This window comes from Zootermopsis nevadensis, unplaced genomic scaffold (genome assembly GCF_977971745.1).
Source record: "Zootermopsis nevadensis isolate Lab colony 2312 unplaced genomic scaffold, Znev_1.0 Znev_ptg000050l, whole genome shotgun sequence".
Classification (NCBI taxonomy): Eukaryota; Metazoa; Arthropoda; class Insecta; order Blattodea; family Termopsidae; genus Zootermopsis; species Zootermopsis nevadensis.
The window spans coordinates 433,459-448,840 of NW_028259182.1; the positions used below are offsets into that span (position 1 = coordinate 433,459).

Here is a 15,382-nt window from a genome sequence, read left to right on the forward strand (position 1 = left end):
GTTGATATGGATCTTACACATCTTCATTAAGCTTTTTTGCCGAATGACCCTTTCGTATAGACGTATTTACGTCAAAAAAAAAAAAACTGTCATCATACTCTGACAAGTATGAAAGTAATAATCTTATACTACCAGTTGGAAGATGGGCTACCTTCAGTCTTTCTCTTAACACCTTAAATTTTCATTTCACCAGTCTTAAATACCTGAACTCATCAATAAAATAGGAAAAAAATTAACAATGAAATTCTGTCAACAACAAATAGCAAGGCTAAGAAGAAACAAAACACACTACAGTGTGGAAGAGCCCAAGATCATGAAGAAAGCAATAAGAAAATATGGATGCATAATAAATAAGAACTGTAATCAATCAGAATTTAAGGACATTTTTTTAATATTTTAAAACCTTCTGAGCCCCTTTGAAGTTACATGTGATTATCTAGAGGTAACAACCCACAGTTTGAGAACCCTAGAATTAAACAAACCTTGCAACATTCCTTGACCAAACAAAACATCTATGCATGCACACACGCACATATATATATATATACAATGCAATATTACATTAAACCAAACATATACAATTACAAACAGGTTAATTTCATAACTTAACACATTCATTCCCATACACGATTCAATCATTTACTTGTACTTTATACAGATTACCATAGCCAACCTTGATTGCACAGCAATATGCCATGAAAAAACAAAAATTATCTCTTTCAGAACATATGTTGCGTATGTCCTTTTATCTTCTGTCACTAGTCAGTGCATGAAGCTATTTCCTGTGATTTCTTGAACACATGTAGATTGTTTGCCAATCAATTCTTCACCATGTGACACTGCAGAGCTTTAGTATATTGATAAAATGGCTGAGTTAAGAGGTAAGGCAGAGTAGCTGGGAATGAGCATAAAAAAATTATGATAAAAAATTGCAAGGACCATGTAACCTCTCAGCTGGATGAGGTGCATTTTTCATACTTTCCTACAAAATTCAAATATACCTTCATATTTCTTTCAGTGTCTGCAGCATGCACTTGCCAGGCTGAGTGAGACAGCATAAGAAATTAATGACAGGAACTTATATGGGTCTCATTGTATGCAAAGGACAAACTTATATAATCAATCCCAGTTTTCTTCTTCAGTAAGGGGTGGTGGAGGCACTGCAATGGGTTCAGGTTCAGTCTTACTTGTCTCACTTTTGGGAGTGCTCTTTTGGTCCTTCCCATCACTTCCCTTCCTGTCTCTTCTGAGCCCACTGGCCCCACCTATGATTCTGGGTCTGAATGTCTCTTCACCTCTTTGTGCCTGCTTACCATAAAAGTCATCATCCTTAACAAAGCGATCATCATGGCCCCACGGTTCATGTTTCTGCCCACGACGAGTGCCCCAGATGTCCTCATTTTGATCTACATCTTGTCTTTTATGCCCCCAACCCTTTCTCCGGACTTGATCGTCTCCTGATGGAACAAATTTCTTACCACCGCTATCACTGCTGCCACCAAATTTAATTTGATCCAAATCTTCTTGTCTGCATTCTTCTCCCATTTTCCTTCCACCTCTGACACTAGGTTTTGCACTAAGCAGTCCTGTCCTAGTTTCGTCACCTCTTGGCTTGAATGCACCATTTTCTATGATAGTCTGATCTACAGACTTGCACTTGGCCAGAATGCCATCTGCATTTCCACCACCCGAGTCCCCTGTAACAGCGTCAGATGTCTCCGCCACACAGGCAAGATTCGCTTGTGTGTGACTACTATTTGTGTCAACCTTGAGCCCAAAATGCAGTCGCTGTAGCTGCATGATGGCATTTGCACCCAGGTGCACCTGCAATCCAACACAAAATGTAAGCACTCTCAGTAAAGGGGGTAGTACAATCTTAGTACAATGAGCCTTTGGGGAGTGACAATTTATGTCTGTTACAATGAAATTTCGCTATAATGAAAGGCTATGAGAAGAAATTACTAACTTAATAATTATTATTTTTAAAAAGGTCAATGAATTTTTGTTCAATAAATGATGCATCACCCATTCACAGTGATATAGGCTAGTGTAAAAAAATCATTTACTATTACAACATAAAACAGAATGATCCAACTTTTACATGATTATGTAAATTATTGTGCATTCTTTGCATAAGCACACATACATGAAGTATTTAGATAAAATATGGTGTGGACAACTAATAAAGAAACATTTCACATTATGCCACCCACTGACTAATGCTGTATGCTGTCATGTTTTTTCACTATCACCACTTTTACGATAACATTCTTGATTATCATCTGTTTCATCATCACTGTTACCAGATTCTGCCTCCAAAAAATGTTCACTCATGCAACATTAATAATTGCTTTATTCCATGCCACACTGCATACTAGGGGAATTACAGCAGTTGAAAGATTTTTATGTGCTCTGTTTCTAGCTGCAATTTGATTATCCCTCCAGTTGGTGCCATTTGCCCTGAAAGAGCACGTTTTTACCAGGTCCACTGCCAGTTGCTATGGTTTGTCCTGTCCACCGGAATGAGCTCCAACTGCTGCAAGCTTGCAACTCTACGCTTTCATATGTGGAGTTCAAAATAGAGAGTTAGTATCTAGGGATGGGGAAAGTAATTGATTATAGCAATGTTACAAACATGTCTCAGATGGTTTAAACAGTTTGGGTATAGATTTGTGTTCAGAACTCAAGCAGCCAGGCGCTAGCCGTATCCAATGGGCATGAGTACAGCTACACTGCAAATGTAGAAACATGGTCAACATCTTCCACAACGGAATGAATTTCTTAAAGTAGACATTGCCACTTGTGCTCTGCTGACTGATGTTATCATGATCATTAAATCATCACACTACAAGGATAGTCATCAAAATATTTTTGCCTTATACCTGTGCTTGCGATATATAGTGTTACATATAACTCAATATCTGAAAGCTGAAGACGACCGTCTTCTGGGTTGTTGGGCCTTATAGGATGGTACAAATCTGCTGAAGTTTCAGAAGTGTTAACTGCCTTTATCACTAAGGATCACCCTGACAATGAAGGCAGTAAGCACCTACGAAACAATGGTATTCATCTATCAGACTACATGGCACAACATCCCAGAAGACAGTCATCTTCATACCTGCCACCATGATAATCTCAAATCTCGCGTATCTTGAAGTCTATACTTTGATTTTACTGTATTACAGGTGACAGGGCAGTCGCCATTTTGCATGTATGATTTTAACTTCCGTGTGACACTTTACAAGTAAGCCATTACTTAATCTACCTGAGCCTGCTGCAAGTGGTATAGTTTATTTAATTCTGCATGTTTAATAATACATGACAGCAACACAAAAGGAAAACATATTTCCTTAAAAGTTAAACTGAACAGGATATTGATAAACATGAGGGGACTCTATTTCCTTGATAAAACAAATTTCATTATCAGTATTAACCTCAAAACAATAGCCAAAAACCATCATGTCATTGAAGATGAAGCAAATCAGTGTGGGCATTCATACTGTAATGTTGGGGGGGGGCAAGAAAGAATAAAAAGGGGGGGGGAAACAAGCAAAGCAAGTTATATTTTTTATGAAGTAAATTTAGAGAATATTTTGTTCAAACGCTTTCACAGTGTTTAACAAATTACTTAAAGTTTCACAATGATACTGTATATTTTTAGTTTATGGGAATTACATGTTGTAAAATGATCATACTTGGCTTCATAATTTATCTACAGTATTGTCTGAGCATTCCAATTAAGAGTGAAAGTGAAGGAAAGTAGTAAGCTTAATCGCCCTGGTGATGAATGCAGCAAGGACCTCTGAAACGTTGGTAAACTTCTATCAGACTACATGGTGCAACAACCCATAAGACAGCCATCTTCACCTGGTAGAACCCTTGTAACTGCCCTGACAGTGGAGAATAGCGATTTGTTGCAAGGTCCAGTGCAAGCAGCAACCAGCAGCGACACTGCCCACTCAAGTTCCGTGACATAAGGGTTGTCCGAACACGCAGCATCAATTCTTCTAGTTCACCTGGCCGGCAGTCATACAACTTCCGGCCATTGACAGCCAGCTGCAGAACAAAAAAGTATAGACCTGAAGCTGAGTTCACCTTAGTCATAAAAATCAACAGGTTAAAACAGTGAAGGAATGTTAGGTAAGAAACTTAAACGTATGCATCACTCATGCCACGAGAAAGCTTAAAACGTATGAACAAAAACATTCCAGAACTTATACTGCCTAATTTTGATTAATCCATGAAACAAAACGTAACTATACTAAACTGAACTAAACTTCAGTGAGAGAAAGTTTGCAGGCATAACCAATTAATAGTTTTCAGCGGAATTGGCTGCTGAAACATGCACCAATCACATGTGCTGTGCCGATGCTTCTATCACATGGTTTCTCAACAGACTGAGGTCTGGCTGCTTACCAACAGACCTTCTTTGCGCTGATTGGTCACTCACAATGAGCAAAACTCGACTCAGCCGCCAATTCCGCTGAAAAACATTATAAGAATCTTTACAAATCTCTAAAATTTTCAGCTGAATGTATCAAAAGTTATAATTTCAAGCTCAATTTCTTCACCTAGTTCTTAAGTCCCCCTTGAACCTTTATCTAACTCCTCATTTAGACAGTTCACTTTGACAATAAAATATAGGACAGGTACTTGTTCTTATGAACAACATTCTTTATAAAACTACAAATGCTGCACCTGAGTTGTAAACAGCTCCATCTCATGTTCCTCTCCACTTAACAGCATATCTTGATACTGTAGTACAGCTAATGCCAGAATCTTTATGGGTGATCCATTCGGAAGACGTACTTGGTGGAAAATCTCACCCAAAAGAGCAATAGCATTCAGAAACTTTAGATTGCAAGCTGTCTGGAGGTGTGCTCGATCTAATGGAACATACCCATAACAAGGATTTCAATAATTGATATAATAATCCTATTTCTTTTAATGCATTACCTAAAAACAGAAGGGAAATACACATTAATGTACTAATTAATAGGGCCAAACAACTTTACATAAAAATTCTTCTTGGGCTACCAGCCATGTTAGGTCTAAATGTAAAGTAAAGTAAAAGTAAAGCTGTCCCACTATACACCATGTAGGCGCTTGGGGGGAGTGGAGGTATAGCTCCTACTCATTCTTGACCTCGGCACTAGATGGGGGTGAGCGGTCAGCATCATGCCCCGGCCGGCTTTACCCCCGGGAAAGGATCCCGGTACCCATTGGATAGGAGGCTGGGTGGGCCCCAGAGCCGGTCTGGATGCAGAGGCTAGAGGAAAAATCCTCTGTCCCCGTCGGGGATTGAACCCCGGTCGCCCAGTCATTAACCAGTCACTATACCGACTGAGCTATGCTGGCTCACGTAAGGTCTAAATGTACTTTTTTAAAACATAGAATTTGAGGTTCTCATGGCGGGAGCTATAAAGATGGTCATCTTCTGATTTGTAGCACTGTGTAGTCTGGTAGAAGTTTATTGACATTATAGAGGAACTTGCTGTTGTTGGTAAATTTCTACCAGACTACAGTGCTACAACCCAAAAGACAATCACCTTCATACTTTTAATATGTTTCAACATATATTGATAAATATGTTTTTAAACAAAGGTTATGACAAACACACAGATTACTCAACATGCAATTCTTTCACATACAAAGATTCCTATCCCACTGTCACATGCTACTACAGCAGAATGAAACCAAGAAAATGTATATCAGAACTATGAACAATCCTTTTATATTTGTACATGGTCCATGCAAATAATCAAAATGAAGGGATTTTGTAATTCTTATCTACATTGCCATCACAAAAGTATTTATAACCACTTATCAATAACTGTTATATTATCACAGGCCTGAACTAATATTGTTTAATTATTCCAAGAAAGAATTATAACATTACAAATACTTATTTTCATACACTGAATATGAGTTTGTCTCAACACTGTAATAAATTATGCACTCAGTTGCTGTGTGTCAGACCATAGCAACCACAGTAGGAAGCAGAAACCAGCTGTGCTATTAAGTGACTTTTGAAAAAATGGATACAGGTTAGGAATAAATACAAACAGAAGAAGAAAAATAAACATATATGTGAGTTGGCATTCCCTGCATTTAAGTTCTACAAAGTAGCATTCTAATGTAGAACAAAAAAATGAACTAACAAACATCGTGGCCAAGTGGTTGACACACCTGCTTTGCACATGGTAGGTTCCAGGTTCAAAACTCAGCCCAGAGACAAGCTATCCTGACTGAGGTTTTTCATGGTTTTCCTCAATCCCTCCAGGCAAGTGCAAGAATAGCACCTTAAATTAGGCCAAGTCTGCTCCCCTTTGTATCTTTTCCAAATAAGTGTTTATTAATCATCCTATCATTCAGCACTATATAATTGCCATAACTGACCTTGACATTAAATACACCATTTTAAATTAACAGATTTCTTTCTCTACCAAAGATTATATTTATTTTTTCCAATGGAACTGTAAAGAAATTTAGTACATGCATTTGCTCACAGTTTTCTTGCTTCCCACCTGGTGCTGCACATTTTAAATCAATAAAACCATATTTTATACACAAACCTCCAAAAACTAATATTTTAAATACTGTTAAGGGTGATAAACACACATACAAACAAGTACATTACATAATGTTCACAATTTGTAAAATCCATTTACTACTTTGAGGAATGACCCTAACTTCAGTAACTTCCTACCTAGTCCAATAACACAATGTAACTGCATAAAACCATTTTTGGATTTTAAACGTCTTACCGTCAAAATCTTTTTGGACAGCAAGGAGCAAAATATTACGTAGCTTGACCCCTGCCACTTCCAGTGATGCCACAGTCCCATATGCTGCGGCTGCCTTCATACCAAACTGTCGGTCTTCAAGACTGCGGTCATGAAGGCACTGAACAACCAACCTGTGTCAGAAGAACAAGCACTAGGATTCTGAAAGTGGTAACTGAGCACATTATCATGGAGAGTGCATATGGGGCTATAACTACAGTGGGTTCTAACTTAAGTGGAGTTCTCTTAATCAGAGGAGAGGAGAAATTATTCTTCACTATACAGAGATGAGAATTTTCATGGTATGTCTGAGAAAAAACCTTTCTTACCCCTAATATTTGGTGTGACAAAACATCCAGTTCAGTCCTAAAGAAAAACTCAGTACCACAATTGTTTTAGAAGAGTGACATGTTTCTTTGCCATGCAGAAAGACAATGCTCATAAATCTAACACTGCTCACCTGAGGTTTTCTTCTGTCTGACACTGGTTCTTTAGCAGTTCTTCTACCCCTTTAAGAGTGGCCACAGATTCATTTTCATCCTGCAGATTGATGCCTTGGACAGCAGCAATCAAGCTATCAACCTCCATATCTACAGACAAGATCAACTCTCCAGGGCGACGTAAAGGTATTCCTTTATCTTGGTTACCTCCCCAACCTCTACCACGACCCACAGAAGTCATCTGTACAGAAACTGACAAAATCTTATCTGAACAACATCACTACTTTACTGTAAAACAAATGATGGACCGAGCAGAAGACGTTTGATACGACACAAATAAAAAATGTTTACAAAATCTACTTAAATTAAATAAATATCAACAACTTTACTCAAAAGCTGAGCAGACTACATAGTGTTCCTTTAAGTTGTCTTTAAAATCAATCAATGGCAGTAGTTCTTTTCCAGAATGACTTAAATATTCAAAAGTTAAACCTCTATATAAAAAAAAGTGAAAAATCATGCATATCTAACTACAGACCTATTCCATTACTAAGAGATTTCTCTAAAATATTTGACAGTTATGTATAAGAGATAGACTTTTTAAACTCAAAAAATGACCTTTCAAGTGAACAATTTGGATTTAGGTAAAGTCTCTAAAGTGATAAATGCCCTTCTCAATTTTACAGACGAAATCTTAATAATAAAATGCATGTTAGTGGAATACTTTGTGATTTTTCTAAAGCCTTTGATTGTATAAATCTTTCTTTATCGCTGGCAAAACAACATTTTTATGGAATTCAAAATAAAAATGGCCAGTGTTTTAAATTGTCCCTACATGACAATGCAAAAAGTAAAAATAAAATCATCAACTTCAAATGATAGCACCTATTCAAATTGGGGCATTATAAAACATGGAGTTCCTCAAGGTTCAACACTTGGTCCTCTGCTTTTCCTTATATATGTCAAAGAGTTACCACCATCAATTAACTCTGTCTAAAACTATACTAAAATTATGCTATTCAATAATTGTCCCTCCACTATAAAAATTCTTAATCACAATATAAAACAGTTTGAGCCAGCACTAAAACAGTATTTCCTATCTCACTCCACCTCCACTGACGAATTTACCTCAAACCCAAAATTCTCAGCTATTATAAATACATGCAAGCAATATTGGGGATGGATGTGCAATTATTTTTTTGGGTAATAATGTAATTGACTGTAAATTACAGTCATAACTTCATAACTAATATTTGTATTAGAAACAACTATTATATTTGTGCTATGACATGCTCTACAGCTTTGACCTGGGAGTATGAAGGATCTATGGAAAGTAAGTAAATAAATTCTATTCTATTCCACTCTAAACTTAAATGATTGCGTCGGAGTATGGTAAGGTTAGGTTGTGTAGGGCAGTTTCGAGTTTCATTCTTCTTCTTACCTTAAAACGGGTAATTACGTGACAATATATGCAGCTACTTTAAACACAAGATCAAAATCATTACTTGTGATAACAACAACAGTTATAACGGCGCCTTTTTGTAACACAAGTTCCACACATACCACAATCGCCCACGTAGACACCGAAGTACAAAAATATACAACTCTGAGAAATGTCAACTCTGCAACAAAATAAGATGACTTGTCAGGGAGTAATTATCTATAAATAATAATATGAATGTCTTTGAACGATGCAGTAGAGAACAGATAAGCAGTAATGATGGATTTGAATGTTTGTGGTTAATACAATCTACTCAAACGCCACCATCTATGTGGTGCACGCTGACCTACAATACGAATTGTGTATGGTAAAATTCAGGTTGTAAAAGCACAGGTGTGAAAATGAAGTCATTTCTTAGTCTAAATTCCGTACTATTTTGTATTCAAAGGAGACGTTTCAACCTCAATAATTTCTGGAATAGACAGTGGAAAAGGTAATCAACACCATGATCTAAACCGATTGTGTATTGCTTGCGAGTCGAAGTCGAAATGGCTACAGCAGTTGTTCCTAAACTGCAATTAGCAAAATGTTTAAGAGGGCTCATCACAGAGAGATGCGATGGCGGCTATTTCCAGTTTAATTTAAACCATATTTACAAAAAGAAGGCTTGCGAGAGAGGGAAACATTGATATCGGCGTTGGAAAATATATATATTAGTCCCCTCACATGCCGCACTTTCGATTTGCACATTGCTTCTTTCTGTTTTGTTTCGTTTTACTAGAATAGAATAGGTTAAGTCAGGTTACACTTACAATTATTCACTATATGGACTTTTTCCATCGTCCTTATTTACAAGAAACCACGTTTCGGAAACTGGCTGTTTCCGTCTTCAGGTGGGGTCCGTCAGACAGCGAGTTTCCACAGTCCAGACTGAATAATTTTAAGCGTAATCCATCGTCGTCGGAACCCTTTAGAATTGAATCAGGTCAGTTTGGCTTGGGATACATACCAGTTTTCTTCCTTGTCAAAAAAATTCTTTGTCATGTGTTACAGTTGCTAAATAGACACTGAAGTAACTCTGGCTTAAAATGGCTGTTTTCTGGATTGTTGAACTTGGTAGTCTGGTAGATGTTTATCAACGTTTCATTCTTCGCCCTGATGATGGAGGCAGCAAGTACCTCTAAAATGTTGGTAAACTACCAGAATACATGGCACTGCAACCCACAAGACAGCCATCTTTGGATTTATAGCCATGAAAACCTCAAATCCTAATTATTCTGGCTTCCTTTCTGAAAGCATATTTGTAAAACACCATAGAAAGAAGAAGGCTGTCTTCAGGGTTGTAGCTCCATCATCAGTTGCTGATGATGGAAAAAGCAAGGATCTGTGAAACAAAGGAAACTTCTACCAGACTACAATCCAGAAGACAGCCATATTTATACTCACTGGGCTGTGAGGAACCCAAATCCTACCATTGAAAGATTCAGAAAAGTATGGATGGGTTGGTCAGATGTGTATCTGGAAGGCAAGAAAAGTACATATAAGGCAGAAATTATTGTAAGTCTCCCACTATCAAAAGTCTAGATCACATGATAAAAAGAAGTTTAAGCTAGTACTAAAGAGTATCTCCCATCTCACTTCTACTTCAGAGGAATTTCTTCTTCTCCTATGCCTCTCTGGTCCATATTTACCTCAACTAAAAAGTCTCAGTTACTATAAATACATGTAAGGAATAGTAGTGATGCTTTCTTGTATAAGCATATAATACTATAGTGGCCTGTAAATCAGTCACAACTATGTAATTTATATTTGTATTAGAAACGGGTATTATATTTTTGCCGTTACTTATTCTGCATCCTTCACTTAGGCCTATAAGGGATCTGTGGAATGTAAATAAATTCTATTCTGTTCATTTCTGTTTGGACTTTCATCTTCAGGGTTATGACACCATGTAATCTTGTATGTAGTTTTTCCAACATTTAGAGGGACCTATCACCTTCATCTCCACCCTGAAGATTGACCTCTATAAAAAGCATAAATCTTATTTCTGTTCATTTTCAGGAGGGATTTTGGCTTCTACAGTGTTGTGAAACCAGGGTTTGTTAGTAAGGGGCACCCAGTACCAGAACACATCAGTCGGCCATCATATTTTGATACATTTGTGCCATCCCCTGCTCCAGATGAAGCAGAAATCAAGACACCAGCACAAATAAAAAAAATAAGAGATAGTTGTAGATTAGCCCAGTTCATACTGGACTCTGTTGGTAAATACATTAAGGCAAGTTTGATAGAACTGCAATAGAAGGATGCCATTTTAGAAGTACCAAGGTATAAAAAAGGAGATGTTTCCTATTCCTATAGGTAGGCTGTACAACAGATGATATTGATGCTATAGTTCACAGCCTGACAATTGAAAATAATGCATACCCATCTCCACTGAACTACAGAGGTTTCCCAAAGTCTGTATGCACATCTGTTAACAACGTAGCATGCCATGGAATCCCTGATGATCGCCCTCTGGAGGATGGTGACATTATCAATGTAGATGTTACTGTAAGTCTAATTGTCAAGCAAACAAGAAATGCATGTTCACATCTTGCCTGGACAAAATTTCACACTGTATTCATACTAATATATTCATTTTATTTGTGTATGATGCTACAGGTGTATCTAAATGGCTATCATGGTGACTGCTCAGCAATGTTTCTGGTTGGAGAAGTAGACAAAGATGGCCAAGCATTGGTGAAAGCTACAGAACTATCACTACAGCGTGCAATTTCAATTTGTCGACCAGGAGAGTACTTTTGTAACATTGGTACTTTCTCCATATAAGTTGTACTTTTTAAGCCTCACATAAATCATGCATAGGACACCTTTCTGAAGCAGGTTTAATTTCTGTATCCAATCACCATTCATATGACAGAATATCTTAATCATATTAATATTTAAATCATACTGATTTTCATTATCCTTTCAGTAACATTTGTGTCACTGACTTGATGTGGGGTGCCAGCAACACACCTTCCTCCATTGTCAAGACTGCAAAACACATACAGAAAACGTTGAATTTGTATGGGAGGATCTGTATAACATGAATAAACAACTGTATATGTATATATGCTGTATGTTAAATTAATTTAACAGTGGGATACAGTGATGTTATTTAAATAGTTTTCTCTGCCTTTCAAGCACCAAGCTGTGATAGTGTCACAAGTGTTGCAACTTATAAACAAGGAATCAGAAACATTATAGCATAACTACACAACATAATTCTGTATTCAGAAGTGTTCCACCATTATATAGATATTCCAATACAAGAGCCAAAATATAAACTATCTTAATCAGTCTTCATCTTATCAATCACTTAAATTTCTAATGTAAAACTGAAATAACATGAGATACCAAGCATATAGCCTTGTTTCAGCTACAAATCTATGTGTACATAAACATGGTATTTAAGACATCTTAAACAATAATTTATTAACATTTTGCCAAATGTCAGATCTGAATAAAGTAAATGTAATTTATGAGAAATAGAGCAGTACTTCAAATATGCTATTAAGTAAACATTTATTTTAGAGCGCTCTCACCTGCCATCTGCCCTAGATATGGAGTGTGAAGTGGACTGGATTGAACTGGCTCAGGATAGAGTCTGACAGGCTTTTTTGAACATGATACTGAACCTTTTGAGTTCCATAAAAGCAGGGAATTTTTTGGCCAGTTGAGTAATTATCAAGTTTTAAACAAATATCATGCATCATGGAGTTATATCAAATCTAAAACTTCTTGACGATGGTGAAGAGTCAATTGAATAAAAATTTACTTGGATATTATCCATCGTCTAGTAATAAAACGTAAACGCTTTATTCGTGTTTATGAATTTTGTTTTCTACATACTATTCTTTTACGTCCCACGGATGGATGGTGTGGTAATGCCTTTTTATTCTGGGACTTTCACTTTTTAATTTGTCCGGAGATAGGGATTAGCTCTATCTAGTGGGCCCAACTGAGTAGGAACCTGAAGACGGAGATAGAGCCCCATCTCCGAAACGTCGTTTTACGTTTTATTACTAGACGATGGATAATATCCAAGTAAATTTTTATTCAATCATGGAGTTAGTCTATGATCAAAAGGCAAGCAATTTTTGTGATGAAATGGACAATAACAACATCTACAATTCAGAAGACATGAATTTATTTAGTGATATTACTTAACAATGCAATGTAATGTAGTTTGGCAGGATATTGTAAACATTTTATATGTTGAAACATACCTTATTGTATGTCAGAGATTATTGGATACCATCATGCCATTAAAGCAGGGTATTATTGCCTGACTTGCTTCTTACATTAGAGAATAGAAGGTTCAAACAGGAAAAGAAAAGAAAGGTGTCTGTTGCAGGGAATGAAGTGGAACTAGTGGCACACAAGGCAGGGTTCACTGTTGTACCATGTTTCACTGGACATGGCATTGGCAGCTACTTCCATGGCCCCCCAGATATATATCACTGCTGTAAGTGTCAGCAAGTAGACAGAGTAAGAGGAAACTGGTTTGTGGTTTTACTTTTTCCATCTTTAAACAAATGTTGGAACTACTCTTTATGCAATGCTTTATAGCAACAAGCCTTACCACCAGGGCTTAAGTGTATCAAAGAAGTGAAATGCTAGTTTGGACAGATGGAAGATAATAAGGCTCTTGAGTGATACCACAGTAGTTACATCTGACAGATGTATTACCTTATTCTGCAGTAGATATTTCTGATCAGTCACAGAACTTTTGTGTTCAATACTTATTATATAATTTATCTACTGTATTTCTAAGGGTATTTTGTACAAGAAAATAGAAAATTAAAGAACTGGATAATTATTAAAACTAACCCTCTTGTCATTATTTGAATGTTTATTTGGAAGCAGTTCTGGTCCTATTCTGGCCACAGAATGAATATTAGTTGAAAGCAGTTCTTTTACTGTTCTCACCACTTTGTGACTATTAGTTAAAGGCAGTTCTGGTAATATTTTGGTTACTTTATAAATGTTGGAAGCACTTCTCATACTATTCTAATCATTATGTGAATGGTAGTTGGAAGCAGTGCTAGTAACATTCTAGTCAGTGTATGAATCCCTGGAAGCTGTTCTTGCACTACTCTGGTAAAATAAATTATTTTCTGTTTTATGCAGATAATAATTACCCTGGGAAGATGGAAGCTGGGATGACATTTACAATAGAGCCTGTACTAGCCCAGGGGTCACACGAAATAGTTATTCTGGAAGATGGCTGGACAGCTGTCACACTGGACAATGGAAGAACTGCGCAGTGTGAGCACACAGTTCTCATTACTGATGATGGTGCTGAGATATTGACTGACCATGTTACATAGTACAAACTGTTATGGTTCATCGAAAATGTGGATGCAGAACAATGTTGCATCATTATGACATTTCGTTTATTATTTTATTAGTAAAACAATGATTATGTTTGCCTGCTACAGTCTTTCAGTCTGAATAGTATTGATGCAATTCTGCCTTCCACTTCTATTAAAATTTAGATATAAAAGGGAAAGCATCATGTGACAAGACTGTCACATTTATTTTCCAAAATATTGAGATCAAGATATGTATAAAAACACACATACATGTACACCTCATTCCACTACAAACATGCAAGCCAGAACAACAAATATGTATATGTGTGTAAGTGGCAAAAAAATACCTGTACATCATTTCTACAGTGTGCATTCTGTTCTTACAAGTTACTCACCTTTACTTCCCAGTACAAATTTTTATTGACAGCAATTTATAATTTCTATCAGCAGAAGGCTAAATTTGTGCTGCAGTACCAGGGTAACAGTCCATTTCAGTTTTATTCAGCTGTGCTGTAAAATATGGTATTTATAAACTACTGGTAAATGTTAACAACATCAAAGTCACATCATAAACAGTCAACAGGGATACAAATTTCTGAACAACGAGACTTATTTGTTGAAATATTGGGTAACGGTACACTATAAATTACTTTTTGGGTATTTTACAGCGCTGTTTAAACTACATGGATTATACACTGTGAAATAAATAGGAAAATACATGAATAAGTGATGTAGCAATTAGATTGTATCAGACCTGACCAAAGAAAGACAAATTATTGTTTAAAAAGTAAGGAAATTACAGTGTTGTTTTGTTGATATGTTTTAGGCATGTTCAGAACCAAAAAATTTAAAAAATGTGCCTTTTATCTGTACCATTCTCTGTTTATCTGTCTGTCTATCCACATGTCATACTTCCAGAACCATTTAACAGATTTGTATGAAAATTGACAGTGCAGTTATGCAATATAAAATGGATGCTCTGTAAAACTATTGTGGAATGTTAGGTTATCTCACAATTTTCAGCAGCAGAAGACACAACTTCCACAAATTACCAAATCAACTTTATCATAGCTGTTCCTAGACATATAATTTATGTACAGGCTTGCGTATTTCGCGGATAATAACACCTGACTTTGGTGAATATGTCGATGTGAGCTACATTTCGATGAACAGTGTAGCAATAACGAATTAGTACTCATAATAAATAAGTATTTTCCCGAGAACATTTGCAGTTTGTTCCCTCCGAATACAAAAACCAATGTTGAATTGGAAGTTTAATTCAATACACGGTGTTACATACTGCCGAAATAATTATAAAGTAACCACTTCAAAAGTAGTATTTGAGGTTTTCAC

At 36.5% G+C, this 15,382-nt stretch overlaps 2 protein-coding genes across 9 annotated transcripts; one reads left to right on the top strand and one right to left on the bottom strand.

Annotated features, from left to right (window-relative positions):
• Window positions 1–367: 367 nt before the first annotated feature.
• Window positions 368–9,661, bottom strand: LOC110837034 (uncharacterized). 6 transcript variants are annotated; one of them, XM_022078780.2, is made up of 6 exons: window positions 9,479–9,661; window positions 7,246–7,466; window positions 6,768–6,919; window positions 4,699–4,886; window positions 3,868–4,056; window positions 368–1,824 (listed from the first exon to the last, which is right to left on the bottom strand). In XM_022078780.2, exons 2-6 carry the CDS (start codon window positions 7,464–7,466, stop codon window positions 1,120–1,122), a joined length of 1,455 nt encoding a protein of 484 aa, XP_021934472.1. In that variant the 5' UTR covers window positions 9,479–9,661; the 3' UTR covers window positions 368–1,119. The 6 variants fall into 6 exon arrangements, with proteins under 6 accessions (XP_021934472.1, XP_021934467.1, XP_021934468.1 ...); XM_022078775.2 differs by having other exon boundaries at window positions 7,246–7,477; XM_022078776.2 differs by having other exon boundaries at window positions 7,246–8,847.
• On the top strand, window positions 8,914–14,388 carry LOC110837036 (methionine aminopeptidase 1D, mitochondrial). 3 transcript variants are annotated; one of them, XM_087360879.1, is made up of 6 exons: window positions 8,914–9,159; window positions 10,728–10,948; window positions 11,032–11,219; window positions 11,331–11,481; window positions 13,069–13,179; window positions 13,845–14,388. In XM_087360879.1, exons 1-6 carry the CDS (start codon window positions 9,068–9,070, stop codon window positions 14,042–14,044), a joined length of 963 nt encoding a protein of 320 aa, XP_087217005.1. In that variant the 5' UTR covers window positions 8,914–9,067; the 3' UTR covers window positions 14,045–14,388. The 3 variants fall into 3 exon arrangements, with proteins under 3 accessions (XP_087217005.1, XP_087217007.1, XP_087217006.1); XM_087360881.1 differs by having other exon boundaries at window positions 13,069–13,202; window positions 13,845–13,889; XM_087360880.1 differs by lacking the exon at window positions 8,914–9,159 and adding an exon at window positions 9,694–10,223.
• The last annotated feature ends 994 nt before the right edge of the window (window positions 14,389–15,382 follow it).

Coding starts and splice junctions, on each gene's coding strand:
- LOC110837034 (XM_022078775.2), bottom strand. CDS start 9,506: ATGGAAAAAGTCCATATAGTGAATAATT. Junction 6,920..7,245: donor CAGACAGAAGAAAACCTCAG/GTGAGCAGTGTT, acceptor CTTCTGACACAG/GTTGGTTGTTCAGTGCCTTC. Junction 4,057..4,698: donor TGGAGCTGTTTACAACTCAG/GTGCAGCATTTG, acceptor TTTGTTCTGCAG/CTGGCTGTCAATGGCCGGAA.
- LOC110837036 (XM_087360879.1), top strand. CDS start 9,068: ATGAAGTCATTTCTTAGTCTAAATTCCGTACTATTTTGTATTCAAAGG. Junction 10,949..11,031: donor TGGTAAATACATTAAGGCAA/GTTTGATAGAAC, acceptor TCCTATAGGTAG/GCTGTACAACAGATGATATT. Junction 11,220..11,330: donor TTATCAATGTAGATGTTACT/GTAAGTCTAATT, acceptor ATGATGCTACAG/GTGTATCTAAATGGCTATCA.